The 13,197-nt window shown below is 43.9% G+C and overlaps 1 protein-coding gene across 2 annotated transcripts in view; it reads right to left on the reverse strand.

The window, feature by feature from the left end:
• The window catches only part of LOC126162470 (ATP-dependent DNA helicase PIF1-like), a 121,625-nt gene that overhangs the window by 7,666 nt on the left and 100,762 nt on the right, over positions 1–13,197 (reverse strand). For both annotated transcript variants that reach the window (XM_049919002.1, XM_049919001.1), the window contains exon 10: positions 6,748–6,893. In XM_049919002.1, coding sequence (XP_049774959.1) covers positions 6,748–6,893 — 146 coding nt within the window. The remainder of the gene's footprint in view (positions 1–6,747; positions 6,894–13,197) is intronic.

The raw sequence follows: 13,197 nt of genomic DNA on the forward strand, positions 1-13,197 counted from the left end.
TACTCCCAGATAATTTATGGAATTAACTGCTTCCAGTTGGTGACCTGCTATATTGTAGCTAAATGACAAGGGATCTTTCTTTCTATGTATTCGCAGCACATTACACTTGTCTACATTCAGATTCAATTGCCATTCCCTGCACCAAGCGTCAATTCACTGCAGATCCTCCTCACTCCTCGTGAGTGACTCTTTAGAAGCTGACCAGTGTAACTTCACTTAACAGTGTGGCAGCTGGTCAGCTAACTATGGCAATGGCTACACATTGGCTGATAACGACACTGCTTCACCCACGCACAATGCAGCAAACAGCAAGCAGTGCATGCGATAAGGTGAGCTGCAAATAGCTGCAAGTTAAATCTGTTTTGGTGCTATTCTGGTTGTGAAGTAGTGTTGATATATGTTGTTCTGATTTTTTGTGCTTGTATCTGAACAGAATCAGAGGATTTCAGTGTTCTTGGGTAGATAATAGTGTTGTTATTACTGTGTGCATATCACTACTCACATAATGGATAGCATTGTCAGGAATTTTAAAAACCTAGTATGATTATCAAATGGTGGTAAAGCTCAAGAGGAGCAGCTAAACAAATTACACAAGCTGTCAAACAGTATTACAATGCAGACCTCAAAAGAAGTATGTACAAAAGTAGACTCTTTAGATAGGAACATTTTCAATATAGTTTGACCTTAGACAAATTACCCAAGGAGGGACAATGTGAAACAGAAAATCAATGTGATATGGTCAGGAACGAGGTTACGCAACAGTTTAAAGAAGCGAGTGAAACACAAATTCAGAGATATACATCGTCAAATATCATAAATACAAAGTAGAGTGGAAACCTTGGAACAATGTAAAGATTTTGGCTCAGTAATTAGTGCCCCAAATGCTGTGATCAGTATGGAGGAGCTTCTACAAGAGTTAGCTGAACATACAATACAAGAGAAGAATGGTATTAACTAGTGCTCTAACTAATTCTTTGAGTGATATTGTACAACATCAGAAGGACATTCAACAGTTGTGGGAAGCATTAGAAAATATCCAGAAAGAACTTAGAAAGTAGCTATCATTGGGTTATCAAATGTCGTCATAGAGGAACTCCAACTCTGAAGTAGTATGGGTTTATCAAAACATCCTCCGAAGTTTAAATCTGATGGGGAAGTGCACCGTACTTATTATCTGCACGTATTTTCTAGATCATTACTGGAGATGTGGGAAGATCACAAGAAAATCAACTTTGCCCTTAGCTATTTTCTAGGGGATGTGGCAAAATGGTGGAAACTCACTCCAAGGATTTTAAATCCTGGGATGATTAAGAAATATATTGATGGTGCTTGACTGAACCTAAATATTTTGAAACAAATGGAAGAAGCATGCCTTTCAAAGATATACTACAATTTGTAAAAAATAGAACACTCAGAAGCAATGGTCTGCCATACACTACAATAACAGGACTTTTAGAAGAATGGAACCATAACAAGTGATTTAAATGGCAGAGGGGCAGCATGCACATAGGCCCAACAACACACTTTTCTGTGTGACCGGACAAGCTGTGTTACACATGCTCAGTCATTGCGGAGCAGTCAGTCATAGAAGCGGAAATGTGTAACCATGTGCCACTACACCTTTCCGACATCACAGAGTTGATTAACAGCATGCGAGTGTGTTCAAACAGGGCAGAATGACTTTTCTCCAGGAGGTAGATATGGAACCAGTGGAGATAAGAAGGCTGTACACATATCTGATAGGTATCCCCCCCCATGAACCATGGACCTTGCTGTTGGTGGGGAGGCTTGCGTGCCTCAATGATACAGATAGCCGTACTGTAGGTGCAACCACAATGGAGGGGTATCTGTTGAGAGGCCAGACAAACGTGTGGTTCCTGAAGAGGGGCAGCAGCCTTTTTAGTAGTTGCAGGGGCAACAGTCTGGATGATTGCCTGACCTGGCCTTGTAACACTAACCAAAACGGCCTTGCTGTGCTGGTACTGCGAACGGCTGAAAGCAAGGGGAAACTACAGCCGTAATTTTTCCCGAGGGCATGCAGCTTTACTGTATGGTTAAGTGATGATGGCGTCCTCTTGGGTAAAATATTCCAGAGGTAAAACAGTCCCCCATTCAGATCTCCGGGTGGGGACTACTCAAGAGGACATCGTTATCAGGAGAAAGAAAACTGGCATTCTACGGATCGGAGCTTGGAACATCAGATCCCTTAATCGGGCAGGTAGGTTAGAAAATTTAAGAAGGGAAATGGATAGGTTAAAGTTAGATATAGTGGGAATTAGTGAAGTTCGGTGGCAGGAGAAACAAGACTTCTGGTCAGTTGAATACAGGGTTATAAATACAAAATCAAATAGGGGTAATGCAGGAGTAGGTTTAATAATGAATAAAAACATAGGAGTGCACGTAAGCTACTACAAACAGCATAGTGAATGCATTATTGTGCTCAAGATAGACACAAAGCCCATGCCTACTACAGTAGTACAAGTTTATATGACAACTACCTCTGCAGATGATGAAGAAATTGATGAAATGTATGATGAGATAAAAGAAATTACTCAGATAGTGAAGGGAGACGAAAATTTAAAAGTCATCGGTGACTGGAATTCGACAGTAGGAACAGGGAGAGAAGGAAACATAGTAGGTGAATATGGCTTGGGGCTAAGAAATTAAAGAGGAAGCCATCTGGTACAATTTTGCACAGAGCGTAACTTAATCATAGCTAACACTTGGTTCAAGAATCATAAAAGAAGGTTGTATACATGGAAGAATCCTGGAAGCACTAAAAGGTATCAGATAGATTATATAATGGTAAGACAGAGATTTAGGAACCAGGTTTTAAATTGTAAGACATTTCCAGGGGCAGATGTGGACTCTGACCACAATCTATTGGTTATGAACTGTAGATTAAAACTGAAGAAACTGCAAAAAGGTGGGAATTTAAGGAGATGGGACCTGGATAAACTGACTAAACCAGAGGTTGTACAGAGTTTCAGGGACAGCATAAGGGAACAATTGACAGGAATGGGGGAAAGAAATACAGTAGAAGAAGAATGGGTAGCTCTGAGGGATGAAGTAGTGAAGACAGCAGAGGATCAAGTAGGTAAAAAGACAAGGGTTAGTAGAAATCCTTGGGTAACAGAAGAAATATTGAATTTAATTGATGAAAGGAGAAAATATAAAAATGCAGTAAATGAAGCAGGCAAAAAGGAATACAAACGTCTCAAAAATGAGATCTACAGAAAGTGCAAAATGGCTAAGCAGGCATGGCTAGAGGACAAATGTAAGGATGTAGAGGCTTATCTCACTAGGGGTAAGATAGATACTGCCTACAGGAAAATTAAAGAGACCTTTGGAGATAAGAGAACCACTTGTATGAACATCAAGAGCTCAGATGGAAACCCAGTTCCAAGCAAAGAAGGGAAAGCAGAAAGGTGGAAAGAGTATATAGAGGATCTATACAAGAGCGATGTCCTTGAGGACAATATTATGGAAATGGAAAGGGATGTAGATGAAGATGAAATGGGAGATATATTGCGTGAAGAGTTTGACAGAGCACTGGGAGACCTAAGTCAAAACAAGGCCCCGGGAGTAGACAACATTCCATTAGAACTACTGATAGCCTTGGGAGAGCCAGTCCTGACAAAACTGCACCATCTGATGAGCAAGATGTATGTGACAGGCGAAATAACCTCAGACTTCAAGAAGAATATAATAATTCCAAACCCAAATAAAGCTGGTGTTGACAGATGTGAAAATTACTGAACTATCGGTTTAATAAGCCACAGCTCCAAATACTAACGCGAATTATTTACAGACGAATGGAAAAACTGGTAGAAGCCGACCTCGGGGAAGACCAGTTTGGATTCCATAGAAATGTTGAAACACGTGAGGCAATACTGACCTTACGACTTATCTTAGAAGAAAGATTAAGGAAAGGCAAACTTACGTTTCTAGCATTTGTAGACTTAGAGAATGCTTTTGACAATGTTGACTGGAATACTCTCTTTCAATTTCGGAAGGTTGCAGGGGTAAAATACAGGGAGCGAAAGGCTATTTACAATTTGTACAAAAAACCAGATGGCAGTTATAAGAGTCTAGGGGCATGAAAGGGAAGCAGTGGTTGGGAAGGGAGTGAGACAGGGTTGTAGCCTCTCCCCAATGTTATTCAATCTGTATATTGAGCAAGCAGAAAAGGAAACAAAAGAAAAATTTGGAGTAGGTATTAAAATCCAGGGAGAAGAAATAAAAACTTTTGAGGTTCGCCGATGACATTATAATTCTGTCAGAGACAGCAAAGGACTTGGAAGAGCAGTTGATCGGAATGGACAGTGTATTGAAAGGAGGATATAAGATGAACATCAACAAAAGTAAAACGAAGATAATAGAACGTAGTCGAATTAAGTCTGGTGATGATGTGGTAATTAGATTAGGAAATGAGACGCTTAAAGTAGTAAAGGCATTTTGCTATTTGGGGAGCAAAATAACTGATGATGGTCGAAGTAGAGAGGATATAAAATGTAGACTGGCAATGGCAAGGAAAGCGTTTCCGAAGAAGAGAAATTTGTTAACATCGAGTATAGATTTAAGTGTCAGGAAGTCGTTTCTGAAAGTATTTGTATGGAGAGTAGCCATGTATGGAAGTGAAACATGGACAATAAATAGTTTTGACAAGAAGAGAATAGAAGCTTTCGAAATGTGGTGCTACAGAAGAATGTTGAGGATTAGGTGCGTGGATCACGTAACTAATGAGGTGGTGTTGAATAGGATTGGGGAGAAGAGAAGTTTGTGGCACAACTTGACAAGAAGAAGGGATCGGTTGGTAGGACATGTCCTGAGGCATCAAGGGATCACTAATTTAGCACTGGGGGGCAGCGTGGAGGGTAAAAATCGTAGAGGGAGACCAAGAGATGAATACACTAAACAGATTCAAAAGGATGTAGGTTGCAGTAGGTACTGGGAGATGAAGGAGATTGCACAGGATAGATTAGCATGGAGAGCTGCATCAAACCAGTCTCAGGACTGAAGACCACAACAACAACAACAACAACAACAACAACAACAACAACAACAGATAATATGATCTAAACATGGTGTGTGATGGGTGCCATTGTCTGCTGATCTGTAACAGACATAACAATCTCATCCATAGTGTTGGTGCAATATTGGAGCACTGAAATGGGTGTGGACATGTCTGCTTTGATGATTTGACACAGTCTTCTGCAGGCTGGATTGTTGACGTTCACACCATTGCACAGGCTTCCATTGACCAGAATCCACCAAGGCCTGCAATGGGCACATGAACATCGACTCTGGCAAACTGAGTGCCAAAACCCAGTGTTTTTCGGATGAATCCGTCATCAACTTGTCCTACAGTGATGGCTGCATACACGTTTAACTTTCCCATGGTGAACACAATCGGGCAGACTGTATTGTTGAGCAGTGTAGTGAACAAACCCCAAGTGTAATGGTTTGGCATGCCATTGCCTGTAACAAGTGATCTCGCCTCTAACATCTTAAAAGCAATCTGAACAGCTACCGCTACATTAGGGAGAAATTACCGCCCGTGCCTCTTGCATGCCATTCCACATGCCACGTCACGGCAGGACAATAGTAGGTACCATGTGGTGAGGAATGTGTAAGGCTTCTTTGAAGAACTACAGGTACCACTGCTTTCCTGGCCTGCCCATTTGTCTGACATGTCCAAGATCTGCTCAATCAGCAACTTGATTGTTCAGGTCTTCCTGCAGCCATAGTTGATGCTTTGTGGACGAACCTATGATCTACGTGACAGGGTATTCCCCAGCAGCATATTCAGGTGCTTTTTGGATTCCATGCCATGAAGTCTAGCAGCTCGATTACAGTATTTGGTGGTTCTACTGTATTTCCAGTCACAGTGCATGTACTGGTCTGCCACACTTATAGTTTTCCTAGTGTTATGTAATCAGCGGAATAAATTTCATTGTGGTCATCTCTCTGTCTTGACATTTCACTTTTTCCTTACAGTAGTGTATTAGTACACAGCTTACTCCATTACCCAAAAACGGAAATTTGGTATAGAGGATGGACAATCCTTACTAATTTGTTGACGTGCGTTGAAGGATTACACACATTAAACAAAGAATACCTTGGAACATTAGTTACTGTGTTCACACCAGTTGTATTTGATGCAGCAGAAACAAGGACGTAGTCATGTCATTTACATTACACAGAAACAGACTATTTTTCTTTTGTATGGGGAGCGATGACAAGGCATACAATTTCTCTCTTCGTACCAGCGACCCCAAAATAATACACATATGCAATAAACATAATACGTAAAAATTATTGATGTGCTCAGCGTTGCTTTTATGCAACACTGAAAATTTAGCGCAGTGCCCTGCCATACAAATAATGTTGCATAAATTTAAATGAAAGATGTATGACTGTTGGTGATTTAAGGAACTATTTACAGGTTTTGAACCTGAATTATAAGATATTCTGACTTATAGTTACTCAATATATGGCTTGATAACTTTATAAAAAATGTTAACATTCAGCACAACAGTTAATACTTGGATATTCCACAGATCATAATTGTTGAGTCACATGATTATGTGAAATGGGTCAGATCTAGCAATTTTTATTATTGTCACATTGTTTTTAAAAACTGTATTATTCTTTATTTCCATCTCCCACCTTTTCTTTCTTTATTCTAGTACAACAAGATGTCTGCCCTGAAAACTGATTATCATTAAGATACTGAACTGTTACCTGTGATTTATGAATTGAGAAAGCCCATGCAAGTCTAAGTGGTAGCTGCTTTCTTGTAAGTATTGTACCTCCAGCAGCTTTCACAACCCAGCGATCTGGACGAATAACATACTCTTTTCTGGAACAGAACCGAATAGCTGGCATCCCTGTTTGAACATAAAATGAAAACCCATTTCAATGAAGGGAACATTCAAGACTTCTTAAATTTAATAATTGTGACCAACAACCAGAAAATCATTTTGTTTGCGTTCCAGGATAATAAATATAACATTCACAGGCAACGGGAGAATGACAAATCATTCTTTTGTCTTTTGGGTAAAGATAAAAAAAAAAAAAACTATAAACAAAATCAAAATTGCAGAAGTGACACACACAGTAGAACTTTAGGATGGCAGTTTACGCTCGATTCCTCTGCTCAAAGTTATCTGGATCTCTTCCTAGTTTCAGCAGGATGACTAAACTTTATTTCTTCTACGTTGTTTTTAAAATATTTCTACAAAATATTTCAAAGAACTACAGCGAATGAACTGATGCCTGCTGTACACTCCCATCTCATCCTCTACTATCTAGTTTCTAAATCAATAAACTATGTACAGGGTCGAAACTAACTGAAATTGTGTGTCACCAAAAATTACCAACCTTTGAGAACTACGAAAAGTCTACAGGTGTGATGGGAGAAGGTCAAGGGGTGGGTGTTGGTGGAGACACTTTGCTGAATTACAGGTCAAGTACTAAAGCCTTTGTACATGCTGAACTAAATCTTTTAACCTTCAAAAAGCATTTCAAGGGTGTTGAGAAGAGACCAACATCGGCCTCAGAAGCATTCTTCATGGCTCCACTTACCAGAGACTGGTTGTGTGTGCGAGTTGTGTTTGTGTGTGTGTCATCTATTTTCAATAAATGCCTTATTGGCCAGAAGCTCATTTTCCACCAGTCTTTTTGTTATGCCTTTCTGCGACTCAGAATTTTTGCTATATGGGGAATAGCAAGTATTCCTTTCATACTATTGCTTCATTTTTGCTAACCAAATTGAGACCATTTCTGGTCCTTTCCACTACTGAAACAGAGAAGCTTGAACTACAATTTAATGTCATGTTTTGGATCATGGCACCTGCAGTTCCAAAACAATCTTTCAAATGCCTGCCATTCAATGATACAGATTTTTTCTTCTTTTCTTTTTTTTCCTTTTTTTTTTTTTTTTTTTTTTGGGCGCAAAACTGCTATGGTCATTAGCGCCCAGTCCATGACTTAGGAAACAGTAAAAAACCGAAAATGGAAACCAGCATGAGAACGAAACTAAAAAAATTGGAGAAACTAAAAGCAGAAGGAAGGCTTAAAAATCCACTACAGAAAGGGGTTGGTTGTCCCCAAAAAAAGCTTCAAATGACTGACGTCATTTCACTGGCTGTAATAAACTCGAGAACGCTATCGACCGAGCGCGTGTCATCTGCTATTGACGATATATCAGGCGACAGCTGTAGATGGGCGAGTAACGGAGTAAAATAGGGGCACTCAATTAAAAGGTGCCTTACCGTCCACAGCTGAGAGCAGTGGGGACAGAGTGGGGGAGGATCCCTGCTTAAAAGATGTCGATGGCCAAAAAGACAGTGCCCTATCCGCGTTCGGGAGGAAGAGGTCTAAGCACAAGGAAGAGCTTTCACGTCCCGCAATTTATTATGGGGAAGTGTCGACCAATGTGCGTGCCATAAAAGAACAACACGACGACATAAAACACTCCATAGATCGGCGAAGGGAATCGATCTAATAGCTGGCCGAAGAAGAGAGACTGCAGCCTTGGCCGCTATATCGGCCGCCTCATTGCCACAGATACCAACATGTCCTGGGAGCCAGAGGAACGCCACAGACACGCCCCCCAAATGGAGCAAGCGCAGGCAGTCCTGAATCCGGTGGACCAGAGGGTGGACAGGGTAGAGAGCTTGGAGACTGAGGAGAGAGCTGAGAGAATCGGAGCAGATAACGTACTGTATCCGCTGATGGCGGCGGATGTAGTGGACAGCCTGGAGAACAGCGTAAAGCTCCGCAGTATAAACCGAACACTGGTCGGGAAGCCGAAATCGATTTGGGGTGTCGCCAACAATATAGGCACTCCCTACACCTAACGATGTTTTCGAGCCATCAGTGTAAATAAATGTGGCTTCCTTCATTTGTGCACATAGAGCAGCAAATGCCCGACGATAAACAAGTGAAGGGGTACCAACCTTGGGAAATTGACAAAGGTCACAGAGCAGGCAGATCCAGGGACGGAGGCAAGGCGGTGCTGTACCCCAAGTTGTCAAGAAGGTTTTGGGGAAGCGGAAGGAAAGAGAATGGAGCAGTTGACGGAAGCAGACTCCCGGTGGTAGTAGGGAGGAAGGGCGGCCTGCGTACCCTACATCCAAGGAGGCGTCGAAAAAAAAATGTCATGGGCCGGATTAGCAGGCATGGAAGACAGATGGCTAGCATAACAACTCAGAAGGACAGCTCGCCGATTGGAAAGTGGAGGTTCAGCAGTCTCAGCATAAAGGCTTTCCACAGGGCTGGTGTAAAAAGCTCCAGATAATAAACGTAATCCACGGTGGTGGATAGAGTCGAGACGCCGAAGAATAGACGGCTGAGCAGAGGAGTAAACTATGCTTCCATAGTCCAATTTCGAGAGCATTAAGGCGCAATAGAGGCGGAGAAGGACCACTCGGTCCGCTCCCCAGGAGGTACCATTCAGGACACGGAGGGTGTTGAGGGATCGCAGACAGCGAGCCGAAAGATAGGAAACGTGGGAGGACCAGCACAGTTTTCTGTCAAACATAAGACCCAAGAATTTAGCAACGTCCGAAAACGTAAGGTTGACAGGTCCTAGATGTAAGGAGGGTGGAAGAAACTCCTTAAGTCGCCAAAAATTAACACAAACGGTCTTACTGGGAGAAAAACAGAAGCCGGTTTCGATGCTCCAAGAGTGGAGGCGATCGAGACATCCTTGAAGACGTCGTTCAAGAAGGCTGGTCCGTTGAGAGCTGTAGTAGATCGCAAAATCGTCCACAATGAGGGAGCCCGAAACATCAGGAAGGAGACAATTCATAATCGGATTTATGGCAATGGCAAACAGTACAATACTCAGCACGGAGCCCTGGGGTACCCCGTTTTCTTGGGAGAAAGTACGGGAGAGAGTGGTGTTCACCCGCACTCTAAATGTGCGCTCTGCCATAAATTCATGAAGAAAAAGGGGCAGCCGACCTCAAAATCCCCAAGAGAACAGTGTGCGGAGGATGCCTGTCCTCCAACAGGTATCGTACGTTCTCTCCAGATCAAAAAATATTGCTACTGTTTGGCGTTTCCAGAGAAAATTGTTCATGATATAAGTGGAGAGAGCAACAAGATGGTCAACTGCAGAACGATGCTTTCGGAAACCGCATTGGGCAGGTGTTAAAAGACTGCGGGACTCCAGCCACCAAGCTAAACGAAATTCACCATATGCTCCAAAACCTTACATACACTACTCGTGAGAGAAATGGGGCGATAGCTAGAGGGGAGATGTTTGTCCTTTCCAGGTTTCGGAACAGGAACGACGATAGCTTCCCGCCATCGTCTGGGAAAAGTACTGTCAGTCCAAATTCCATTATAAAGGTGAAGGAAGTAAAGCAGACTATGGTATGATAAATGCAGCAACATTTGGATGTGGATACCATCCAGTCCTGGGGCGGAGGAGTGAGAAGAAGAGAGTGCATGTTTGAGTTCCCGCATGGAGAAAACAGTACTGTAGCTTTCGTGATTTTGAGAGGAGAAAGCAAGAGGTCACACTTCCGCTGCACGTTTCTTCGGGAGAAACGCTGGTGGGTAATTTGAAGAGCTCGAAATCTCAGTAAAATGTTGACCCAATGAGTTAGAAATTGTGACGGGGTCCACTAATGTATCATGCGCGACAGTGAGCCCAGAGACTGGGGAGAAACTTGGCGCGCCTGAGAACTGTCGAATCCGACTCCAAACTTCCGAGGAGGGAGTGAAGGTGTTAAATGGGTTAGTAAAGCAGATGACGCGACGGCATCGCGCTCGGAACTGCTTATCGCGGATACAGTTGTCCAAAGTAGGATGGTGGCGGAAAACGCGAAGAGCACGTCACCGCTCATGTATTGCGTCACGGCATGGCTCGTTCCACCAAGGAACTGGGGGGCGCCGGGGCAACGCGGAGGTGCGTGGTATTGAACGTTCCACAGCTGTAAAAATAACGTCTGTAATATGTGTGACCTCATCGTCGACACTAGGAAAGTGACGGTCATCGAATGTCGCTAGAGACGAAAAAAGTGTCCAATCGGCTTGGCCAAACTTCCAGCGTCGCGGGCACATATATGGCTGTTGAGGCTGCAGTCTAAGGACACATGGAAAGTGGTCACTCGAGTGTGTATCATCAAGGGCGAACCATTCGAAGCGCCGAGCTAGCAGAACAGTACCGAGTGAAAGGTCCAAATGAGAGAAATTTGTCGTGGAGGCAGACAAAAATGTAGGGTCCCCAGTGTTGAGGCAAACTAGATCCGCTTGGTGGAAGACGTCTAGCAATAGTGAGCCACGCGGACAAGGATGTGGAGATCCCCAAAGCGGGTGGTGGGCATTGAAGTCCCCAACCAGCAAATAGGGGGGTGGAAGCTGACCAAGAAGATGAAGGAGATCAGCTCGTGCCATTGGTGTGGACGATGGAATGTATACAGTACAAAGAGAGAAGGTGTATCCAGACAGGGAAAGACGGACAGCGACTGCTTGGAAGGAAGTGTTTAAGGGGATTGGGTGATAATGGAGAGTATCATGTAGAAGAATCATGAGCCCTCCATGTGCTGGAGTGCCTTCAACAGAGAAGAGATCAAATCGGACGGACTGAAAATGGGGGAGAACAAAGCGGTCATGGGGATGCAGCTTTGTTTCCTGAAGACAGAAGATGACCGGCGAGTAAGATCGTAAGAGGATCGACAATTCATCCCGATTGGCTCGAAGGCCACGGATATTCCAGTGGATAATGGACATAGGGTGAACAGAAAATGGAGGAATGTGGCCAAGGTTTCCGTCAACTCAGCAATTGCTCAGAGCTTGCGGCTGACAGCATGGAATGGCATTCAGCGGAAGACAGAAGATCCTGATCCATAGGTTGTTCAGGAGCAGTTCCTGCCACCAGCGATCGGCCGGTTGAACTGCCGGTTTACGCCCTGGTCAGACAGGTAGTGTTGAATTTCCTCGTCGGACAATCCGTCGAGGGAGCATGTATAAATGACCCCACGTGATGAATTTAAAGCACGGTGCGGTTCCATCCGGACAGGGAAGGTGTGTAGCAGTGAAGTACGCAGCAATTTTTGTGCCTGGAGGGCACTGACTGTTTCTAACAACAAGGTGCCATTTCATAATCTGGAACAAGACTTTACAGGACCTGCAACTGCGTCGACACCTTTCTGAATAATGATTGGGTTGACCGTGGAGAAGTCGTGACCTTCGTCAGACCGAGAAACAACAAGGAACTGTGGCAACGATGGAAGGATTGTCTGTGGCTGAGACTCATTGAACTTAAGCTTGTGAGCTGACATAATAGAAGATGAGGAAACCATTGCGAAAGTATCCCCCATGATTACCGGCGTCTCCGATGGCGCGCTCATTCCTTGTGGGGGCCCTCTCTGAGGGCACTCCACCCTTAGGTGATTGTTCACACCTCCCTACAAACGGGCGGAGGGACCAATCGGCACTTTCGGAAGGTATCAGCTCGGGTAATCACCCAGCCCTGGGCCTGGCTGTTACCAGGGAGTACATACGTGTCCTACCTGTCTACCCCGGGCAGGGAATTACGCGTTACCCCGTCACCGGCTACAAATGGAAATGCGTGGGTCGGCCTTCAGACACGCACAGGGAGGAAAAAAGAGAAAGGGAAAGGAAAGAAGAGAGGTCTCAAACGCCGCAGCAGAGAAAAGGGCAAAGAGAAGAGGTAGGGAAAAGAGAAGGACGAAGACTTGCAAGCGGAGAAAGTAAAGAATTTGTTACAGTTTCAAGCGTCCGTATCCAGACGTAGGCACAAAACATACTCCCAGAGGGGGAGAAAGGGAAGGAAAGAGGCAGAGGTGAGAGGGGGAGGGGGGGGGGGCGAAGATGGGGGATGGGGGATGGGGAAGGATGCGGAAAGGGAAGGTATGCAGCCCGGAAAGGAAGGAAGGCCACATTAGCTCGGGGTCCCGTGCTCGCTATGCACGTATCCACAAAAGAGTTGTGGACCCCCTGGGGGTAGGACACTTTGTGTACTGATGTCTCACCTTACCTTCCTGCTACAGTTGAGAATGATATGTGGAGAGGATGACAGTTGATAAGCCTACATGTGAGCTCAGATCCCACCGCTTTTACCTCCATGGTCTTTTCATGCAATATATGTAGGAGAAAGTAATACAGTATTTCCATTTTTCTAGGAACATTTGATTGTGGAATTCTAACTGTGAA

The sequence above is a fragment of the Schistocerca cancellata genome, chromosome 2 (assembly GCF_023864275.1).
Source record: "Schistocerca cancellata isolate TAMUIC-IGC-003103 chromosome 2, iqSchCanc2.1, whole genome shotgun sequence".
In the NCBI taxonomy this organism is placed as follows: Eukaryota; Metazoa; Arthropoda; class Insecta; order Orthoptera; family Acrididae; genus Schistocerca; species Schistocerca cancellata.